The following is a 20397-nucleotide window of genomic DNA, read 5'->3' as shown; positions in this document are numbered from 1 at the left end:
GGATAGACTGAGATACCTCTACAGTGTTAATACTGGGTGTAGGATAGACTGAGATACCTCTGCAGTGTTAATACTGGGTGTAGGATAGACTGAGATACCTCTGAATTGTTAATACTGGGTGTAGGATAGACTGAGATACCTCTGCAGTGTTAATACTGGGTGTAGGATAGACTGAGATACCTCTGCAGTGTTAATACTGGGTGTAGGATAGACTGAGATACCTCTGAATTGTTAATACTGGGTGTAGGATAGACTGAGATACCTCTGCAGTGTTAATACTGGGTGTAGGATAGACTGAGATACCTCTGCAGTGTTAATACTGGGTGTAGGATAGACTGAGATACCTCTGAATTGTTAATGCTGGGTGTAGGATAGACTGAGATACCTCTGCAGTGTTAATACTGGGTGTAGGCAGGACTGAGATACCTCTGAATTGTTAATACTGGGTGTAGGATAGGATTGTGTTGCAGGGGCGAGGGTGTGAGGTGCCGAGTCTACGGTAACTTGTAGTTACTATCGGGCAGGGATGATGTGTACTGGAGCCGTGCAGGAGTGCCATGTACATTACCACGTCAGTAAGGCTTAGGGTGCAGGAAGGATGCTACTACTAAGTGCTGTGGCCCTCACATTAAAGCAGTGTCTGGGCCCCACTACTGAAAGAGAGGGGCTCAGGCATTGGACTGTGGGGTAGTGGCAGAGTATGTCTGGAGCCCCATTGAAATGCAGAGGAAGCTGCAGCACAGGGTTGCACTGCATCGGCTTAGCTGTGCATTGGTCCTAGTGTTGCATTAGCAGAGGGTGGGGTCAGAGGAGAGGTGTATCAGCAGAGATTTGGGTCAGTCCAGTATTGGACTAACGGAGGGTCATATGGTGGAAGGCAGAGGAGAGGTGTATCAGCAGAGCTTTGGTTGTGTCCAGTATTGGAATAGCAGAGGGTCAGAGGGTCAGAGGTCAGGGGAGAGGTGTATCAGAAGAGTTTAGTGTCTGTCCAGGATTGGGATAGCAGAGGGTCAGAGGGTGGAGGTCAGAGGAGAGGTGAATCAGCAGAGCGTTGTGTCTGTTCAGGATTGGAGTAGCAGAGGGTTAGAGGTCAGAGGAGAGGTGTATCAGCAGAGGTTTGTGTCTGTCCAGGATTGGAATAGCAGAAGGTCAGAGGGTGGAGGTCAGAGGAGAGGTATATCAGCAGAACTTTGTTGTGTCTGTCCAGTACTAGAATAGCAGAGGGTCATAGGAGAGGTGTATCAGCAGAGCTGTATGTCTGTCCAGGATTGGAATAGCAGAGGGTGGAGGGCAAAGGAGAGGTGTATCAGCAGAGCTGTGTGTCTGTCCAGGATTGTAATAGCAGAGGGTCAGAGGTCAGAGGAGGGGTGCATCAGCAGAGCGTTGTGTCTGTCCAGGATTGTAATAGAAGAGGGTCAGAGGGTAGAGGTCAGAGGGGAGGTATAGCAGCAGAGCTTTGTGTCTATCTAGGATTGGAATAGCAGAGGGTCAGAGTCAGAGGAGGTGTATCTGCAGAGATTTGGTTGTGTCCAGTATTGGAATAGCAGGCTATCCTGCCAGTCAAGGGCGTGGGGTCTTGGTGGAGGTGTATTTGGGCTCAGCCTTGGGACAGCAGGGGTGGCTGCAGGCCAAAGGTGAGATGCCTCGACAGAGCCCTGCGGTGTCTTGATTAACCCTGGGCGTAGTTTGCGTAGTAGCACTACACGTAGCTGCACGTAGTATACTTTGAACTACACGTAGTACTGCTTAGCGTAGCTGATGGCACTGTGTACTTGTCTGCACTGTGAAATAATTGCAAATGGCATCTTGCACAGTGCCAGTTACTATAAAATAAGTATCTCTATCTTTATATGCTAAAGAGCATATAGTACTTTCACAAAAGTGAAACTGAATAATTAGCAAGCAGTGAGAGGTGATGATTTTGGGATCCTCCCTAACCTAGGGAGAGAACCAAGCAGATGCCTTGAAAACAAAAAGCACATCTTGTTGAACGATTCGGTGGTGGTCCCATACTCTTAAGACCACCCCAAGCACAATTATTGGCAAAGAAACAATCCCAACCAAAGGCCCTGCAAAGCATTATGGGATGAGATTAGTAGTGGGAAGTGAATATTATAGTATCCAATATCAAAATAATTCTACAAAGAGCTGCAGTTCAACTAGTGGTTACTAGATGTCCCTCACGAGTCAAATGCAAATGCTTGATGGAAGGGTTTCAATGGTTTTGTATTTGACTCGTGAGGAACATCTAGTAACGACTGGTTGAACTGCAGCTCTTTGTAGAATTATTTTGATATTGGATACTATAATATTCACTGGCCCCTGCTAATCTCGTCCCATAATGCTTTGCAGGGCCTTTGGTTGGGATTGTTTTTTTGCCAATAACTGTGCCTGGGGTGGTCCTAAGAGGATGGGACCACCACCGAAGTTGAACAAGATGTGCTTTTTGTTTATGCTCTTTGTGTTCAAGGCATCTGCTTGGTCCTCCCCCTAGGTTAGGGGGGACCCCAAAATTATCACCTCTCTCATTGCCTAATGGTTTCATTGAAAAAGTTCACTTTTGTGGATTGGTTATATGCTCTTCAGCATGTAAAATTGCTTTATCAAAGTATCTGAGGATGGTGTTGTTTTAGCTGCTTATGTGATTAAGCACAGCTTTTGTACGTATGCTCCATTAGTGTAGTGTAGTACTATGCCCAGGGTTAGTCTTGATATTTGAACAGCTGAGGGGGCTGCAGGTCAGGGTCGTGGTGCATTGGCAGACAGACAGACAGACAGACATCCTACGTCATTGACCTCCCCTTCTGTTCTTTGCATCCAGGTCACAGAAGGAGACATGCAGCATGGACCGGAGGCAGAGACCCCGGGTTCTGTGTATCCCATCCCTGCAGCATCTGTGACAAACCCCACCCCACCAGGCACTGGGGGGGCCCAGCCTGCTAAGAAGGAGGCCTCGGCTGTGGCAGAGGAGCAGGAGAGGCTGCCTGGCACGATCACAGCCCCAGCAGAGGGCCCCCGGGCCAAGCTGGGGGCCCCAGAAGACTTTGTCCTGCAGCTTCCACGACAAGCCGCCTTCACCGGCATCGACACCCAGGTGGAGATGGAGAAGAAGGATTACTACCAGACGGGCAGGCTGGGGGAGCTGCTCGGACACCCGTCCGCAGGAGCGTCAGAGGAGTATGGATACATCCTGACCAATCAGGAGTAAGAGATGGGGTGACACCTGGGAGCCAGGGATGGGGGAGGAGTATGGATACATCCTGACCAATCAGGAGTAAGAGATGGGGTGACACCTGTGAGCCAGGGATGGGGGGGGGGGGTGGAAGAGAAACAAACAAGACTCCTGAGGCAGGAGAGGGGATGGAAACAACGGGCCAGTGAGGTTGAGTCTCATGAGGAATTCCAAAGTGCAGGTGTAAACCAAGGGAACACGCGACAGTATCTGGGGGAGAACACAAAGGTGTAAAGGTAAAGGCGGCTTGTCTGCACTGGAGGAGGAGAAGGTAAACGTAAAGTGAGAGGGAAAGATAAAGGTGCGAAGCTCGAAGAGACAAGATACTTCTGAGCCTGAAGATAAGGTCGGAAAGGGAGAGACAAGAGGGGGTATTGAGGCAGAGACAAAGGTAAAAAGAGAGAGGGGGCGTGAGAGGTATCAACAGAGGAGGTAAACGTGCAAAGTGAAAGGAGGCGCAGAACCAGACCCCGGGGGAGTCTTAAGGTGCAAAGTGAGAGGAGCCCTTGTGAAGGAACAGAGGTGAAGGCATGATGTGCGACAAAGGAACACATTTGGAGGATGCGTGATAACTTTCAGGCCATGGATACAGAAGTGACTTAAGAGGGGGTCTGTGGGAGCTTTAAGAACAGAAGGCAGGAACATTACAAAGTCAGGGAAGACAGGACAGTGTTGAGGAACACAAAGAGTTACATCAGCAACTGTTGAGAGTCCATGCTCATAAAACTGCCAGGTCCTCAGATGAAACTCTTCGATGGAAACCTGCTGTAACTACAAAGACATGGGAAACATCACTTACAACGCAACTTTTACCATGCAGTGCCTTTACATCGCAACTTTTACAACGCAAACCATTACAACGCATTGCGCTGGGAGGCGCTCTAGGATAGGGAATAGGTTAATTTACTATCCAATAACCTTCCCTAGTGTCCACGGGGACTGGAGTTGGAATAGTAAATTAAACTATTCACTATCCAGCGCCCAAAAGCACTATGCATTGTAATGGTATGCGTTGTAAAAACCGCGTTGTAAAAGCATGCGATGTAAAAGCATGCATTGTAATGTCATACATCCAAAGACATGGATTACAAAGACGTCCATCCAGGACTTACATAAGATAAAGGGACACAAATCCATGTTAGGGCTTCTAGAGCCTCATAGCCCCAGGGTGGGTCGAGCAGATGCCTCAACCTCTTGATGCAACTGTTCTCCAAAGCTCCTTTTCCAGTCCCCCCCCCCCCCTTAACATTTAGGGCGGGGTTCGTCATGAGTGTATTTATAGCAGTAACATGCTTAATAACATACATAAATCATATTTTATTATCCTGAAAATCAAAAGCCATACAGTAAAAGTAGTCAGTGTTAATATATATCACAAATACATTAATTACCTTAATAACGATGCATTTATGTGAACCTGATCTATATAGAATTTCTTAATTCATTAAAAGATTGCACATTGATCAATGACTTGCATTTATTTAGAAGGTTCATTTATTCTAAAACAATTATTGTTTGTTTGCCCCTCCTAGGGTGTAGAGTAACGAAACCTTAACTTTAAAATATCTTAAGACATTACTGAAGAAGTAGAAACCAACTCACAGACTGCGCCTGAAACAAGAAACAAAAACAGCAAAGTAGACAACAGTTCATATGGAGCGAAGCTCAGGTCCTGCAGGTCTGGCCTGAGCTCCAGCAGCAGGATTGTTAGAAAGTGAAAGGGAAGGTGAAGAAAGGGGGTCAGAGTGACTGTAAAAGTGTAAAGGGTACGGGTACGCCTCTGGTGGGTCTCACGTGCATGCCTGACTCTAAGATGGTGACTGGTCAGCGGTGTCATTTGTTTGGCTCTGTGATAGGTCTGCCTACCAGGACCTCCTCTCTTGTACAGAACCAACTTGACATCTGTTCACGTGATCTCTTTGACGGATGTTGCCCACACAGAGATCTGCTCAGTGTCTTTTCAGGTGAAAGAGATCTCAGCAAAATAATATTTAGTTGTAGATGGTTTTTGATATAGCATTTTTCCCTAATGCATGTTTTCTAGCTGTAATGGAAAAGAATTTCCCAGTTGGTAAACAGAGAAGGGGTTGCCCCTCTTCAGGTAACACCCACAGGTACACCGCGAGCAGGACCTCTGCAGTATTTAATATCATCACAATTAATATCTTCTTTGTTTGAGGTTGGTCTCTCATTTCTGAAGACATATTGTGGTTTAAGGTCAGTGGTCGTCGTTGCTGGGAGCCCTCTGTGATTCTTTCCTGAACATCTTGAAGAAACCTGTGGATAAATCCAATGTTTGAGCCCAGGAAGAGTTGTGTTGTTTGGTCTGTAACCTTGGAAGTTGATTGTAGCTGCATTGACCTCTGCTGAGATGTTATGAGGGGAGTCTTGGTGTTTCTGCAGGAGGGCTGCAGGGAGTGTCCTTTGCAGCTACACTCCATACACCTGAGCAGGACAAGGTCTCTTCAAGAGAGAACTGTCAGGATTGAGAAGTGTCAGAGACATTGAGTCACTTTCAGGAGTAGGGAAGCCTGGAACGTTTGTAGGACGGGGCGGTAGAAATTGAATTCATGCAGACCCTACACTGCACAACACATGTCCACATTAAACCCTCACAACCTGGTCAGATGGGACACTTCCAGGGTGATAGCAGAAGAGTCAGTGTTTAAGGCTCCTTCACCACGAAGCACACACCGGGCAGTCGGACACCTGTTGCAGCTGCTGGCCCCACTGCAGGAGATATCTGTGCAGCAGAGATGGAGCAGTTCCTCTATCGATGCTCAAAGCAGAAGGATTCTTACACAATGAAGAAGTGAGCTGAGGTCAGTAAGAATGCGCACTATGTCTAATCACAAGTTGTCCCACCTCAGTCTGGTCGTAAATCGATCACCTCCAAGGATATCCTTACACAGGTCTTCCAAAGAGGAGCAGCCCCCTCTCTGGAACTTTGAGAAATGCTCCTAGATGTAGAATAAAGTGTAGAAGTGATGAGGGTAGATCCTTTTCTATCATGAGATGTTTACAGTTTTTTTAAAGGTTTTCTGTAGGGCACCTCAGGGTTCACTTCCTCACTTTCATTAAATCAGGTTATTTCTCTGCCTGTCTGCTTTCAGAATCACAAACAATATTCTATATGTCAAGACAACTCTGAAGGGCTTCATTCATAGAGAAGAATGACATGACATGACATGACTTGGTATAACTTCCTATAACATGACATGATACATAGCCATGATTGATATCAGTTCTCTTTACAGGAATGCATCATCTTCCTATTTTAACTCTTCATCAGTAGGGGCATTTGTGGTCTACATAGGTGTCCTCGATTCTCCCCCAGTGACACCTTCTGTTTCTTGTTTTTTCCTCTGCTCTTTTGATGGCTCTGTTCTCGCTCACCTGTTCACTCTCCTCTACTTCATGCCCTTCCCTCCCTCTCCAGGCCCCTGAGTTGGAAAGATGCCATGAGGCTGCTGCAGACCCTGGCGGAGCGCATACACCTGGCCACCACCAGTTTCATCAACATGAGGTAAGGAAGGCAGAGCGTCTCAATGAAAAGATCTGCATAGCTGAGCTTGCACTTCCCTATATCAGGGGTACAGTCCTAAGGGGCCCTTGTAACTCCCATAGGGCCTTTGCTTGAACGTACACCCTTTAGTAGGGATCTCCCAGGGGCTGGCCATCTGTCCATCCCCAGAAGGGTAGACGCAACCCTCTGCACGGCTTGCATCTCCTCCGCAGCCATGTCTGAGAGTCCGGCCACTTACAATGTCTCCTACAGAGCTCCCCTTCACTGGACACTGCTCCCCACAACACAGCAGACTCACCCTGGCTGCATGGCCATGCCTTGTCCATGGGAGATAACACTGAGAGCTACTCCAGGACCAGGCAGGGCAAGGGGTTCCCCTGGACACTGCATGTCTGCTGGTGCTGGTGCTAGGTCCAGTTAGCATTGAAGCTCTGCACAATGTGTCTGAACCACCGCCAACCCAACAATCCTTGCCGAGGTAACACTACATGCCCCCACGCACTCCCGCTAGCGTCATTCACTCGCCATCCTTGTGCTCACACCTCGTATCTTTGTCTGTGCAGTGTGTCCGGACCAGCGGTGACCTTCCGAATACGGCACAACAAACTGAACATGTCGCTCATGGATGTGGCCGACCAAGCGGGTGAGTTCCAGGCGGTCTGCACTGAGTGAGTGTCTGGATCTGTGGAGTGAGCACTAGAAACATAGCACTTATGTGGCTTGTAACTTCAACTGTTTCCAGGCAATGGCTCTTCTCAGTGCCACCAACCATTACCAGATCATGCTACCTCCCTGTGCTACCACTCCTTCCACGCAGAGTCCATTACTTGTGCTACCCTTCTTTCTATGCAGTATCCTTTCCCTGTGCTACCCCTCTTCCTATGCAGTATCCCTTCCCTGTACTACCCCTCTTTCTATGCAGTTTCTCTTCTCTGTGCTACCCATTTTTCTATACAGTATCCCTTCCCTGTGCTACAACTCCTTCCAAGCATAGTCCATTACTTGTGCTACCCCTTTTTCTGTGTAGTATCCTTTCCCTGTGCTACCCGTCTTTCTATGCAGCATCCCTTCCCTGTATGCAGTTTCTCTTCCCTGTGCATACATACTTTCTATGCAGTATCCCTTCTCTGTGCTACCCCTCTTTCTATGTAGTATCTCTTTACTGTGCTACCCCTCTTTTAGGCAGTGCTGCCCCCTAAACTGCCAGTCTTTGTAGGCAGTGCCCCTTCTCTCTGCTGCTGCTCTTTCAGAAAGAAAGAAATGCCACCCATTGGCCATGAGATGTGGACTCTTGGAAAAAGTGACACGTGTCAGTCATAAAACTCACCACCAAGCCTCTTCATGTATTTTTTGGCACACAATCTGTTTGGGTTTGTAAACATTTTTAAATGATTAATGAGCAACAGTGCGCCTGGCTGCAATGTTTAATGTTTACCTCTGTACCAAAAATAGCACGTTACTCTCGGGTACAGGGGAAGTGAATATAGATCTGCAGGGAGTTGTTTGTAAGCTACAGTTACAATAATCAACTTAGTTCATATTAACATTTTAAATGACCAAAATATCAAAGTGTAATCAGGAGTTTGTTTATTTATGATTCAATATGCATCTTTACGTAAGATTGTCTTGTCTTTACATAAAAAATTTGCCAACGTGTTTTGCTAAAACTCTTCGTCATGGCAAATTTCATGTATCTGCATTTCGAAATAAAATATGTGTGCATGAGTCTGAACTCTTCATAGCATAAGCCCGCAGTAGTAAGACTTTTGCGTTTTAGTGCCAATTACGAGCTACATTTCGGCCCATTCTTAGAGTAGACAGCGACTCCATACCTTACCGGATACCCGACCGGAAAGCTGCTTCGTCTGTCTCTAATCGTTATGTTAATAGTATCCTTCAACTCAATCGAGGGGTTAATTCGTCTGCTACTGTTCGGTTACTTTGCTTCTCTCCTATTCATCTTCTTAACGGCAATAGCAGATATATAAAAATCAAAATCAAAAATTTCTTTATTTAGATATAAGACATATATCTTTAAAAGAAGATAACAATGAACACATTGGATATCAACTGTTAAAAGTGAAGCAAAAAAAGAAACAACCAAAGCAACAATCAATTAACCATCAAGTAGAGGTTGTCTAGAAACCTCCTTGTTCCATAGTATTTTAAAGGAAAATTAAAAACACAGGATGGTAATAATAAAAACAGGAGATGATTATAAAACGTATTGCACATTCGAACTCTTCTCTTCCGCCTTGTTATGTTGCCCTTGTTGTCAGTAAAATATACGTACAAAAAAGACAACCAACATTCCTGGGCCTACTAATCTTAACATTTCATCCTCCCTTATGCTAGGAATTTAATATAAAATATATTGAATGGTTAAAAAAGGGGGGTAAAGAGGGCGTGTTTAACCGGGCCTCTTAAAGTTACGGTATGCGTGCTGGATAAAATTGGTGAATTTTATATTTAAGGCAGTATTTAGCTATTTCTGGTCCATCTACCTCTTTGGAACAGGGTCCATCCAGCTCTTCGAGAGAATCAGGTGAGGGAGGATGAAACATCTAATGCAGGATACACTCTGCTTCCTTAGTTGGCATAGAATTAATCAAAAGGAGTGCACCCGCGCCATGCTCAGTGACTGGAGTCTCTTCTTAAAATAGTAGTGAGGCCTCAATTACTATTTTCTTCAGTGGTATAATCTCACCACTACAATACTAGTAGTTAAGTGCGCCATCATTAGGCCTCGCCTCCGTCAGGAGGTAGAGTCTCTTATCTGAGAGACATGGTGGGATCTGTGAAAATCAAGGTGAACTAAAATTGTTGGCGTCCCCTAAAAACTATGGGCCTCATTTACAATGTTTTGATGCACGGAAGCACAGTCAGCCTTCCTGCTGAACTGCCGTGCTTCAAAATAAAGTGGCAGGAATGCGCCGTATCTACAAGATACGACACATGCATGTCCTTCTAGCGCAGGCACCTGTGCATCATTTTGCAAGGGGGCCTGCGCTGAGGGGATGCTTGTTTCGTGCTGGAAGGGACACATTCCTGCACAAAAACAATCATTAAAGGAATTTTCCTCTTTCTATGCATGCCTCAGAATGCAGCAAGCACAGAAAGAGGGAAAAACGAGGAGACATAAAAGTATTTCTCCTCGTTGCGTCTCCTTACGCCTCCCCTGATGAGGCATAGGATTGTGACTCATTCCCAGTTTTACAAACCTTTATAAATCTAAGAGTGCGTCAGGTTCCATGGGTGTTGCGTGGGAACACCCACAGCAACACCCATGGAACGCCCCTTTCACACAGAGTTACACGTTAAAGGGAAACATATTTACACAGTCATGAAAAGCAGAGCAGGGCGACTTTACACGGTCTTGTAAATATGAGGGAGCCCACTGCGCTGTTGGTGCATCAGTAAAATTGACGCATCGACAGCGCAATCGGCTTGTAAATAAGCCCCTATACCTTTATTTATGAAACTGGGATGGCTGCAAGGTTAAAAAACAGTGAGAAGTCGTGAGGACTATTAATCCATCCTCCACATCCAATAGATGATAAAAAAAAGGTCAACATGTTTCAGCCAACTAGCACTCATACGGGTCAGAGGCCTTCTTCAGGACCAGATACATATCGGACTCCTACGGTACCTGGTGGGACATTATCGCCCTGGAAATCTGTGATATCGGCTTTATGTCAAACAGATCGGGAATCACGTCTCCAGGTACGACACGGAACCTAGATTACGCAAGGGGCACTAATAGACTCCTCCAGATGATTGCGCATCGAGCCTTGTTTTTGGATTTAAGTCTGGCTCAAGTTCTGATTGTACTGGAAAGTAGCCCCAAAGTAACATGAAGAAGCACGAGGCTCTAATTTGCACTGCCTACTTTGTGCCAAGGGATGCACCATCGGTGGTATGTGGACGGTCCCCTGCTACCATCCACGGGCTTTGATGCTAATCCCGATCTACTATCATTCGTAGAAAGAGATTCTGTAAAACAAATTACACCACAAAGTAAGTGTAACTGATCAGCACACATATGAAGCGATAAAGTGTTGACAAAGGATAGAATTTTGTACGGGAAGGGTACACCTATGCATGGCGTCATGGCGTCCGTTACACTATGGTGCAAGGGTGCATACGTTGGCGCAAGGCAGCCTAAGGTGAGTCAGCACCAAGGGAAAGAGCAGCCCCACCATGTCTCAGCAGAGAGGGTCTGTTGTGCTCTTTTCTTTTCACACAACGTAGCGCAGCGACTTCGGTTGCTGCTCTTTGCTGCTTGAAAGCGCAGTAAATCTGTCCCTTTGTTTCTCCAGGCGAAGCTCTCTGAACATCCAGCGCCTCCCAGTATGGCGGACATGTGTCTCCTAGAGCTGGGGGTCCTGTTCTTCTTAAATAACATTTCAAATTAACTGAATTACATATTCAGTCTTTGTCTCTGTATAATGTGTGTGATGCAGAGTGCTCTGACACCCTACATAGGTATGAGTAAAGGAAATTAAAGACATTTGAGAGAGGGTTTAAGAGAGATGAGGGGCACCATTATAGGGTGGTTGCGAGGGAATCTATGGAGAAGGATGTCACCGGGGGTGGGGGGAGAAGGATGGGGCAACAAAGATTGTTGCCCTAAGTTCCACGAGCGTTGAAGATGGCCCTGGTCCTACCAAACTCTAAATGACCCTCTTAGAGCGTTTTGCAATGGGCGAGTGAACCTCTGAGTGTGAGGGCGTCTCAACTCAGTGTCCCTGGTTGCAGGCTCGGACTGGAACAGAAAATAGACCCAGACGCCAAAGTAAAGGTGGCCCCATTGGCGAAGTAGAAAGCCAAGAAGGTGGCCCATATTTGTAATCGGGCCGCCTTGAACTTGTAAAGACACCCGGTAGAGATGTTTTGCAGGGTGAGTGAATGCATTTGTGCTTGCTGCAGACAATGTTTGTTTTAATATCAGGGAAATCAACAGTAAAGCCCAGGACAGCAGACCATAAACAGGCCCACAAGAAGCCAAAAAACGGCCCACACACTGACCCGTCAGACCCGCCCTACTGCCACTGCCAGATTGCCCTATGTGCCAGTCCAACCGTGGCCTAATATCTCTTTGTGTCAGTCACTCACAGCGTCCAGGAGCCACTCACTCCCTCCCTCTCTTTCTGTCTCCCTCCATCCAGGAGCCACTCACTCCCTCTCTCTCTGTCTCCCTCCATCTAGGAGCCACTCACTCCCTCTCTTTCTGTCTCCCTCCATCCAGGAGCCACTCACTCCCTCTCTTTTTGTCTCCCTCCATCCAGGAGCCACTCACTCCCTCTCTTTCCGTCTCCCTCCATCTAGGAGCCACTCACTCCCTCTCTTTCTGTCTCCCTCCATCCAGGAGCCACTCACTCCCTCTCTTTCTGTCTCCCTCCATCCAGGAGCTACTCACTCCCTCTCTTTCTGTCTCCCTCCATCCAGGAGCTACTCACTCCCTCTCTTTCTGTCTCTCTCCATCCAGGAGCCACTCACTCCCTCTCTTTCTGCCTCCCTCCATCCAGGAGCCACTCACTCCCTCTCTTACTGTCTCTCTCCTCCAGGAGCCACTCACTCCCTCTCTTTCTGCCTCCCTTCATCCAGGAGCCACTCACTCCCTCTCTTTCTGTCTCTCTCCTCCAGGAGCTACTCACTCCCTCTCTTTCTGTCTCTCTCATCCAGGAGCTACTCACTCCCTCTCTTTCTGTCTCTCTCATCCAGGAGCCACTCACTCCCTCACTTTCTGTCTCCCACCATCCAGGAGCCACTCACTCCCTCCCTCTCTTTCTGCCTCCCTTCATCCAGGATCCACTCACTCCCTCTCTTTCCGTCTGCCTCCACCCAGGAGCCACTCACTCCCTCCCTCTCTTTCTGTCTCCCTCCATCCAGGAGCAGGCCCTCCCTCTCTTTCTGTGTCTCTCCATCCAGGAGCCACTCACTCCCTCTCTTTCTGTCTCCCTCCATCCAGAAGCCAGTCACTCCCTCTCACTCCCTTTCTTTCTGACTCCCTCCATCCAGGAGCCAGTCACTCCCTCTCTTTCTGTCTCTCTCCATGCAGGAGCCACTCACTCCCTCTCACTCCCTCTCTTTCTGTCTCTCTCCATGCAGGAGCCACTCACTCCCTCTCTTACTGTCTCCCTCCATCCAGGAGCCCGTCACTCCCTCTCTTTCTGTCTCTCTCCATGCAGGAGCCACTCACTCCCTCTCTTTCTGTCTCCCTCAATCCAGGAGCCACTCACGCCCTCTCTTTCTGTCTCCCTCCATCCAGAAGCCGCTCACTCCCTTTCTTTCTGTCTCCCTCCATCCAGAAGCCGCTCACTCCCTTTCTTTCTGACTCCCTCCATCCAGGAGCCAGTCACTCCCTCTCTTTCTGTCTCTCTCCATGCAGGAGCCACTCACTCCCTCTCACTCCCTCTCTTTCTGTCTCCCTCCATCCAGGAGCCACTCACTCCCTCTCTTACTGTCTCCCTCCATCCAGGAGCCCGTCACTCCCTCTCTTTCTGTCTCTCTCCATGCAGGAGCCACTCACTCCCTCTCTTTCTGTCTCCCTCCATCCAGGAGCCACTCACTCCCTCTCTTTCTGTCTCCCTCCATCCAGGAGCCACTCACTCCCTCTCTTTCTGTCTCCCTCCATCCAGAAGCCGCTCACTCCCTTTCTTTCTGACTCCCTCCATCCAGGAGCCACTCACTCCCTCTCTTTCTATCTCCCTCCATCCAGGAGCCACTCACTCCCTCTATTTCTGTCTCCCTCCATCCAGGAGCCACTCGCTCCCTCTCTCTCTCTGTCTCCCTCCATCTAGGAGCCACTCACTCCCTCTCTTTCAGTCTCCCTCCATACAGGAGCCACGCACTCCCTCTCTTTCTGTCTCCCTCCATCCAGGAGCCACTCACTCCCTCTATCTCTGTCTCTCTCCATCCAGGAGCCACTCACTCCCTCTCTTTCAGTCTCCTTCCATACAGGAGCCACTCACTCCCTCTCTTTCTGTCTCCCTCCATCCAGGAGCCACTCACTCCCTCTCATTCTGTCTCCCTCCATCCAGGAGCCATGCACTCCCTCTCTTTCTGTCTCCCTCCATCCAGGAGCCACTCACTCCCTCTCATTCTGTCTCCCTCCATCCAGGAGCCACGCACTCCCTCTCTTTCTGTCTCCCTCCATCCAGGAGCCACTCACTCCCTCTATCTCTGTCTCCCTACATCCAGGAGCCACTCACTCCCTCTCATTCTGTCTCCCTCCATCCAGGAGCCACGCACTCCCTCTCTTTCTGTCTCCCTCCATCCAGGAGCCACTCACTCCCTCTCACTCCCTCTCTTTTTGTCTCCCTCCATCCAGGAGCCATTCACTCCCTCTCTTTCTGTCTCCCTCCATCCAGGAGCCACGCACTCCCTCTCTTTCTGTCTCCCTCCATCCAGGAGCCACTCACTCCCTCTCACTCCCTCTCCTTTTGTCTCCCTCCATCCAGGAGCCATTCACTCCCTCTCTTTCGGTCTCCCTCCATCCAGGAGCCACTCACTCGCTCTCTTTCTGTCTCCCTCAATCCAGGAGCCACTCACTCTCTCTCTTTCTGTTTCCCTCCATCCAGGAGCCACGCACTCCCTCTCTTTCTGTCTCCCTCCGTCCAGGAGCCACTCACTCCCTCTCACTCCCTCTCTTTCTGTCTCCCTCCATCCAGGAGCCACTCACTCCCTCTCTTTCTGTCTCCCTCCATCCAGGAGCCACTCACTCCCTCTCTTTCTGTCTCCCTCCATCCAGGAGCCACTCACTCCCTCTCTTACTGTCTCCCTCCATCCAGGAGCAAGTCACTCCCCCTCTTTCTGTCTCCCTCCATCCAGGAGCCACTCACTCCCTCTCTTTCCGTCTCCCTCCATCCAGGAGCCATTCACTCCCCCTCTTTCTGTCTCCCTCCATCCAGGAGCCACTCACTCCCTCTCTCTCTGTCTCCCTCCATCTAGGAGCCACTCACTCCCTCTCTTTCTGTCTCCCTCCATCCAGGAGCCACTCACGCCCTCTCTTTCTGTCTCTCTCCATCTAGGAGCCACTCACTCCCTCTCTTTCTGTCTCCCTCCATCCAGGGGCCACTCACTCCCTCTCTTTCTGTCCCCCTCCATACAGGAGCCATTCACTCCCTTTCTTTCTGTCTCCCTCCATCCAGGAGCCACTCACTCCCTCTCTTTCCGTCTCCCTCCATCCAGGAGCCATTCACTCCCCCTCTTTCTGTCTCCCTCCATCCAGGAGCCACTCACTCCCTCTCTTTCCGTCTCCCTCCATCCAGGAGCCATTCACTCCCCCTCTTTCTGTCTCCCTCCATCCAGGAGCCACTCACTCCCTCTCTCTCTGTCTCCCTCCATCTAGGAGCCACTCACTCCCTCTCTTTCTGTCTCCCTCCATCCAGGAGCCACTCACTCCCTCTCTTTTTGTCTCCCTCCATCCAGGAGCCACTCACTCCCTCTCTTTCCGTCTCCCTCCATCTAGGAGCCACTCACTCCCTCTCTTTCTGTCTCCCTCCATCCAGGAGCCACTCACTCCCTCTCTTTCTGTCTCCCTCCATCCAGGAGCTACTCACTCCCTCTCTTTCTGTCTCCCTCCATCCAGGAGCTACTCACTCCCTCTCTTTCTGTCTCTCTCCATCCAGGAGCCACTCACTCCCTCTCTTTCTGCCTCCCTCCATCCAGGAGCCACTCACTCCCTCTCTTACTGTCTCTCTCCTCCAGGAGCCACTCACTCCCTCTCTTTCTGCCTCCCTTCATCCAGGAGCCACTCACTCCCTCTCTTTCTGTCTCTCTCCTCCAGGAGCTACTCACTCCCTCTCTTTCTGTCTCTCTCATCCAGGAGCTACTCACTCCCTCTCTTTCTGTCTCTCTCATCCAGGAGCCACTCACTCCCTCACTTTCTGTCTCCCACCACCCAGGAGCCACTCACTCCCTCCCTCTCTTTCTGCCTCCCTTCATCCAGGATCCACTCACTCCCTCTCTTTCCGTCTGCCTCCACCCAGGAGCCACTCACTCACTCCCTCTCTTTCTGTCTCCCTCCATCCAGGAGCAGGCCCTCCCTCTCTTTCTGTGTCTCTCCATCCAGGAGCCACTCACTCCCTTTCTTTCTGACTCCCTCCATCCAGGAGCCAGTCACTCCCTCTCTTTCTGTCTCTCTCCATGCAGGAGCCACTCACTCCCTCTCACTCCCTCTCTTTCTGTCTCTCTCATCCAGGAGCCACTCACTCCCTCACTTTCTGTCTCCCACCACCCAGGAGCCACTCACTCCCTCCCTCTCTTTCTGCCTCCCTTCATCCAGGATCCACTCACTCCCTCTCTTTCCGTCTGCCTCCACCCAGGAGCCACTCACTCACTCCCTCTCTTTCTGTCTCCCTCCATCCAGGAGCAGGCCCTCCCTCTCTTTCTGTGTCTCTCCATCCAGGAGCCACTCACTCCCTCTCTTTCTGTCTCCCTCCATCCAGGGGCCACTCACTCCCTCTCTTTCTGTCCCCCTCCATACAGGAGCCATTCACTCCCTTTCTTTCTGTCTCCCTCCATCCAGGAGCCACTCACTCCCTCTCTTTCCGTCTCCCTCCATCCAGGAGCCATTCACTCCCCCTCTTTCTGTCTCCCTCCATCCAGGAGCCACTCACTCCCTCTCTTTCCGTCTCCCTCCATCCAGGAGCCATTCACTCCCCCTCTTTCTGTCTCCCTCCATCCAGGAGCCACTCACTCCCTCTCTCTCTGTCTCCCTCCATCTAGGAGCCACTCACTCCCTCTCTTTCTGTCTCCCTCCATCCAGGAGCCACTCACAACCTCTCTTTTTGTCTCCCTCCATCCAGGAGCCACTCACTCCCTCTCTTTCCGTCTCCCTCCATCTAGGAGCCACTCACTCCCTCTCTTTCTGTCTCCCTCCATCCAGGAGCCACTCACTCCCTCTCTTTCTGTCTCCCTCCATCCAGGAGCTACTCACTCCCTCTCTTTCTGTCTCCCTCCATCCAGGAGCTACTCACTCCCTCTCTTTCTGTCTCTCTCCATCCAGGAGCCACTCACTCCCTCTCTTTCTGCCTCCCTCCATCCAGGAGCCACTCACTCCCTCTCTTACTGTCTCTCTCCTCCAGGAGCCACTCACTCCCTCTCTTTCTGCCTCCCTTCATCCAGGAGCCACTCACTCCCTCTCTTTCTGTCTCTCTCCTCCAGGAGCTACTCACTCCCTCTCTTTCTGTCTCTCTCATCCAGGAGCTACTCACTCCCTCTCTTTCTGTCTCTCTCATCCAGGAGCCACTCACTCCCTCACTTTCTGTCTCCCACCACCCAGGAGCCACTCACTCCCTCCCTCTCTTTCTGCCTCCCTTCATCCAGGATCCACTCACTCCCTCTCTTTCCGTCTGCCTCCACCCAGGAGCCACTCACTCACTCCCTCTCTTTCTGTCTCCCTCCATCCAGGAGCAGGCCCTCCCTCTCTTTCTGTGTCTCTCCATCCAGGAGCCACTCACTCCCTTTCTTTCTGACTCCCTCCATCCAGGAGCCAGTCACTCCCTCTCTTTCTGTCTCTCTCCATGCAGGAGCCACTCACTCCCTCTCACTCCCTCTCTTTCTGTCTCTCTCCATGCAGGAGCCACTCACTCCCTCTCTTACTGTCTCCCTCCATCCAGGAGCCCGTCACTCCCTCTCTTTCTGTCTCTCTCCATGCAGGAGCCACTCACTCCCTCTCTTTCTGTCTCCCTCAATCCAGGAGCCACTCACGCCCTCTCTTTCTGTCTCCCTCCATCCAGAAGCCGCTCACTCCCTTTCTTTCTGTCTCCCTCCATCCAGAAGCCGCTCACTCCCTTTCTTTCTGACTCCCTCCATCCAGGAGCCAGTCACTCCCTCTCTTTCTGTCTCTCTCCATGCAGGAGCCACTCACTCCCTCTCACTCCCTCTCTTTCTGTCTCCCTCCATCCAGGAGCCACTCACTCCCTCTCTTACTGTCTCCCTCCATCCAGGAGCCCGTCACTCCCTCTCTTTCTGTCTCTCTCCATGCAGGAGCCACTCACTCCCTCTCTTTCTGTCTCCCTCCATCCAGGAGCCACTCACTCCCTCTCTTTCTGTCTCCCTCCATCCAGGAGCCACTCACTCCCTCTCTTTCTGTCTCCCTCCATCCAGAAGCCGCTCACTCCCTTTCTTTCTGACTCCCTCCATCCAGGAGCCACTCACTCCCTCTCTTTCTATCTCCCTCCATCCAGGAGCCACTCACTCCCTCTATTTCTGTCTCCCTCCATCCAGGAGCCACTCGCTCCCTCTCTCTCTCTGTCTCCCTCCATCTAGGAGCCACTCACTCCCTCTCTTTCAGTCTCCCTCCATACAGGAGCCACGCACTCCCTCTCTTTCTGTCTCCCTCCATCCAGGAGCCACTCACTCCCTCTATCTCTGTCTCTCTCCATCCAGGAGCCACTCACTCCCTCTCTTTCAGTCTCCTTCCATACAGGAGCCACTCACTCCCTCTCTTTCTGTCTCCCTCCATCCAGGAGCCACTCACTCCCTCTCATTCTGTCTCCCTCCATCCAGGAGCCACGCACTCCCTCTCTTTCTGTCTCCCTCCATCCAGGAGCCACTCACTCCCTCTCATTCTGTCTCCCTCCATCCAGGAGCCACGCACTCCCTCTCTTTCTGTCTCCCTCCATCCAGGAGCCACTCACTCCCTCTCATTCTGTCTCCCTCCATCCAGGAGCCACGCACTCCCTCTCTTTCTGTCTCCCTCCATCCAGGAGCCACTCACTCCCTCTCACTCCTCTCTTTTTGTCTCCCTCCATCCAGGAGCCATTCACTCCCTCTCTTTCTGTCTCCCTCCATCCAGGAGCCACGCACTCCCTCTCTTTCTGTCTCCCTCCATCCAGGAGCCACTCACTCCCTCTCACTCCCTCTCTTTTTGTCTCCCTCCATCCAGGAGCCATTCACTCCCTCTCTTTCTGTCTCCCTCCATCCAGGAGCCATTCACTCCCTCTCTTTCTGTCTCCCTCCATCCAGGAGCCATTCACTCCCTCTCTTTCGGTCTCCCTCCATCCAGGAGCCACTCACTCGCTCTCTTTCTGTCTCCCTCAATCCAGGAGCCACTCACTCTCTCTCTTTCTGTTTCCCTCCATCCAGGAGCCACGCACTCCCTCTCTTTCTGTCTCCCTCCATCCAGGAGCCACTCACTCCCTCTCACTCCCTCTCTTTCTGTCTCCCTCCATCCAGGAGCCACTCACTCCCTCTCTTTCTGTCTCCCTCCATCCAGGAGCCACTCACTCCCTCTCTTTCTGTCTCCCTCTATCCAGGAGCCACTCACTCCCTCTCTTACTGTCTCCCTCCATCCAGGAGCAAGTCACTCCCCCTCTTTCTGTCTCCCTCCATCCAGGAGCCACTCACTCCCTCTCTTTCCGTCTCCCTCCATCCAGGAGCCATTCACTCCCCCTCTTTCTGTCTCCCTCCATCCAGGAGCCACTCACTCCCTCTCTCTCTGTCTCCCTCCATCTAGGAGCCACTCACTCCCTCTCTTTCTGTCTCCCTCCATCCAGGAGCCACTCACTCCCTCTCTTTTTGTCTCCCTCCATCCAGGAGCCACTCACTCCCTCTCTTTCTGTCTCCCTCCATCCAGGAGCTACTCACTCCCTCTCTTTCTGTCTCCCTCCATCCAGGAGCTACTCACTCCCTCTCTTTCTGTCTCTCTCCATCCAGGAGCCACTCACTCCCTCTCTTTCTGCCTCCCTCCATCCAGGAGCCACTCACTCCCTCTCTTACTGTCTCTCTCCTCCAGGAGCCACTCACTCCCTCTCTTTCTGCCTCCCTTCATCCAGGAGCCACTCACTCCCTCTCTTTCTGTCTCTCTCCTCCAGGAGCTACTCACTCCCTCTCTTTCTGTCTCCCACCATCCAGGATCCACTCACTCCCTCACTTTCTGTCTCCCACCATCCAGGATCCACTCACTCCCTCACTTTCTGTCTCCCACCACCCAGGAGCCACTCACTCCCTCCCTCTCTTTCTGCCTCCCTTCATCCAGGATCCACTCACTCCCTCTCTTTCCATCTCCCTCCATCCAGGAGCCACTCACTCACTCCCTCTCTTTCTGTCTCCCTCCATCCAGGAGCAGGCCCTCCCTCTCTTTCTGTGTCTCTCCATCCAGGAGCCACTCACTCCCTCTCTTTCTGTCTCCCTCCATCCAGAAGCCGCTCACTCCCTTTCTTTCTGACTCCCTCCATCCAGGAGCCAGTCACTCCCTCTCTTTCTGTCTCTCTCCATGCAGGAGCCACTCACTCCCTCTCACTCCCTCTCTTTCTGTCTCTCTCCATGCAGGAGCCACTCACTCCCTCTCTTACTGTCTCCCTCCATCCAGGAGCCCGTCACTCCCTCTCTTTCTGTCTCTCTCCATGCAGGAGCCACTCACTCCCTCTCTTTCTGTCTCCCTCAATCCAGGAGCCACTCACGCCCTCTCTTTCTGTCTCCCTCCATCCAGAAGCCGCTCACTCCCTTTCTTTCTATCTCCCTCCATCCAGAAGCCGCTCACTCCCTCTCTTTTTGTCTCCCTCCATCCAGGAAACACTCACGCCCTCTCTTTCTCTCTCTCTCTCTCCATCCAGGAGCCACTCACTCCCTCTCTTTCTGTCTCCCTCCATCCAGGAGCCACGCACTCCCTCTCTTTCTGTCTCCCTCC

At 50.8% G+C, this 20397-nt stretch overlaps 1 protein-coding gene across 4 annotated transcripts in view; it reads left to right on the top strand.

Annotated features, from left to right (window-relative positions):
* PTPRN (protein tyrosine phosphatase receptor type N) overlaps positions 1–20397 on the top strand; it is a 352125-nt gene that overhangs the window by 207710 nt on the left and 124018 nt on the right. For all 4 annotated transcript variants that reach the window (XM_078679171.1, XM_078679173.1, XM_078679172.1 and 1 more), the window contains exons 9-11: positions 2822–3204; positions 6672–6758; positions 7322–7401. In XM_078679171.1, the coding sequence (XP_078535297.1) occupies positions 2822–3204; positions 6672–6758; positions 7322–7401 (550 nt within the window). The remainder of the gene's footprint in view (positions 1–2821; positions 3205–6671; positions 6759–7321; positions 7402–20397) is intronic.

This window comes from Lissotriton helveticus, chromosome 3_1 (assembly GCF_964261635.1).
Source record: "Lissotriton helveticus chromosome 3_1, aLisHel1.1, whole genome shotgun sequence".
Taxonomy (NCBI): Eukaryota; Metazoa; Chordata; class Amphibia; order Caudata; family Salamandridae; genus Lissotriton; species Lissotriton helveticus.
This window is presented reverse-complemented; position numbering and strand designations above follow the sequence as displayed.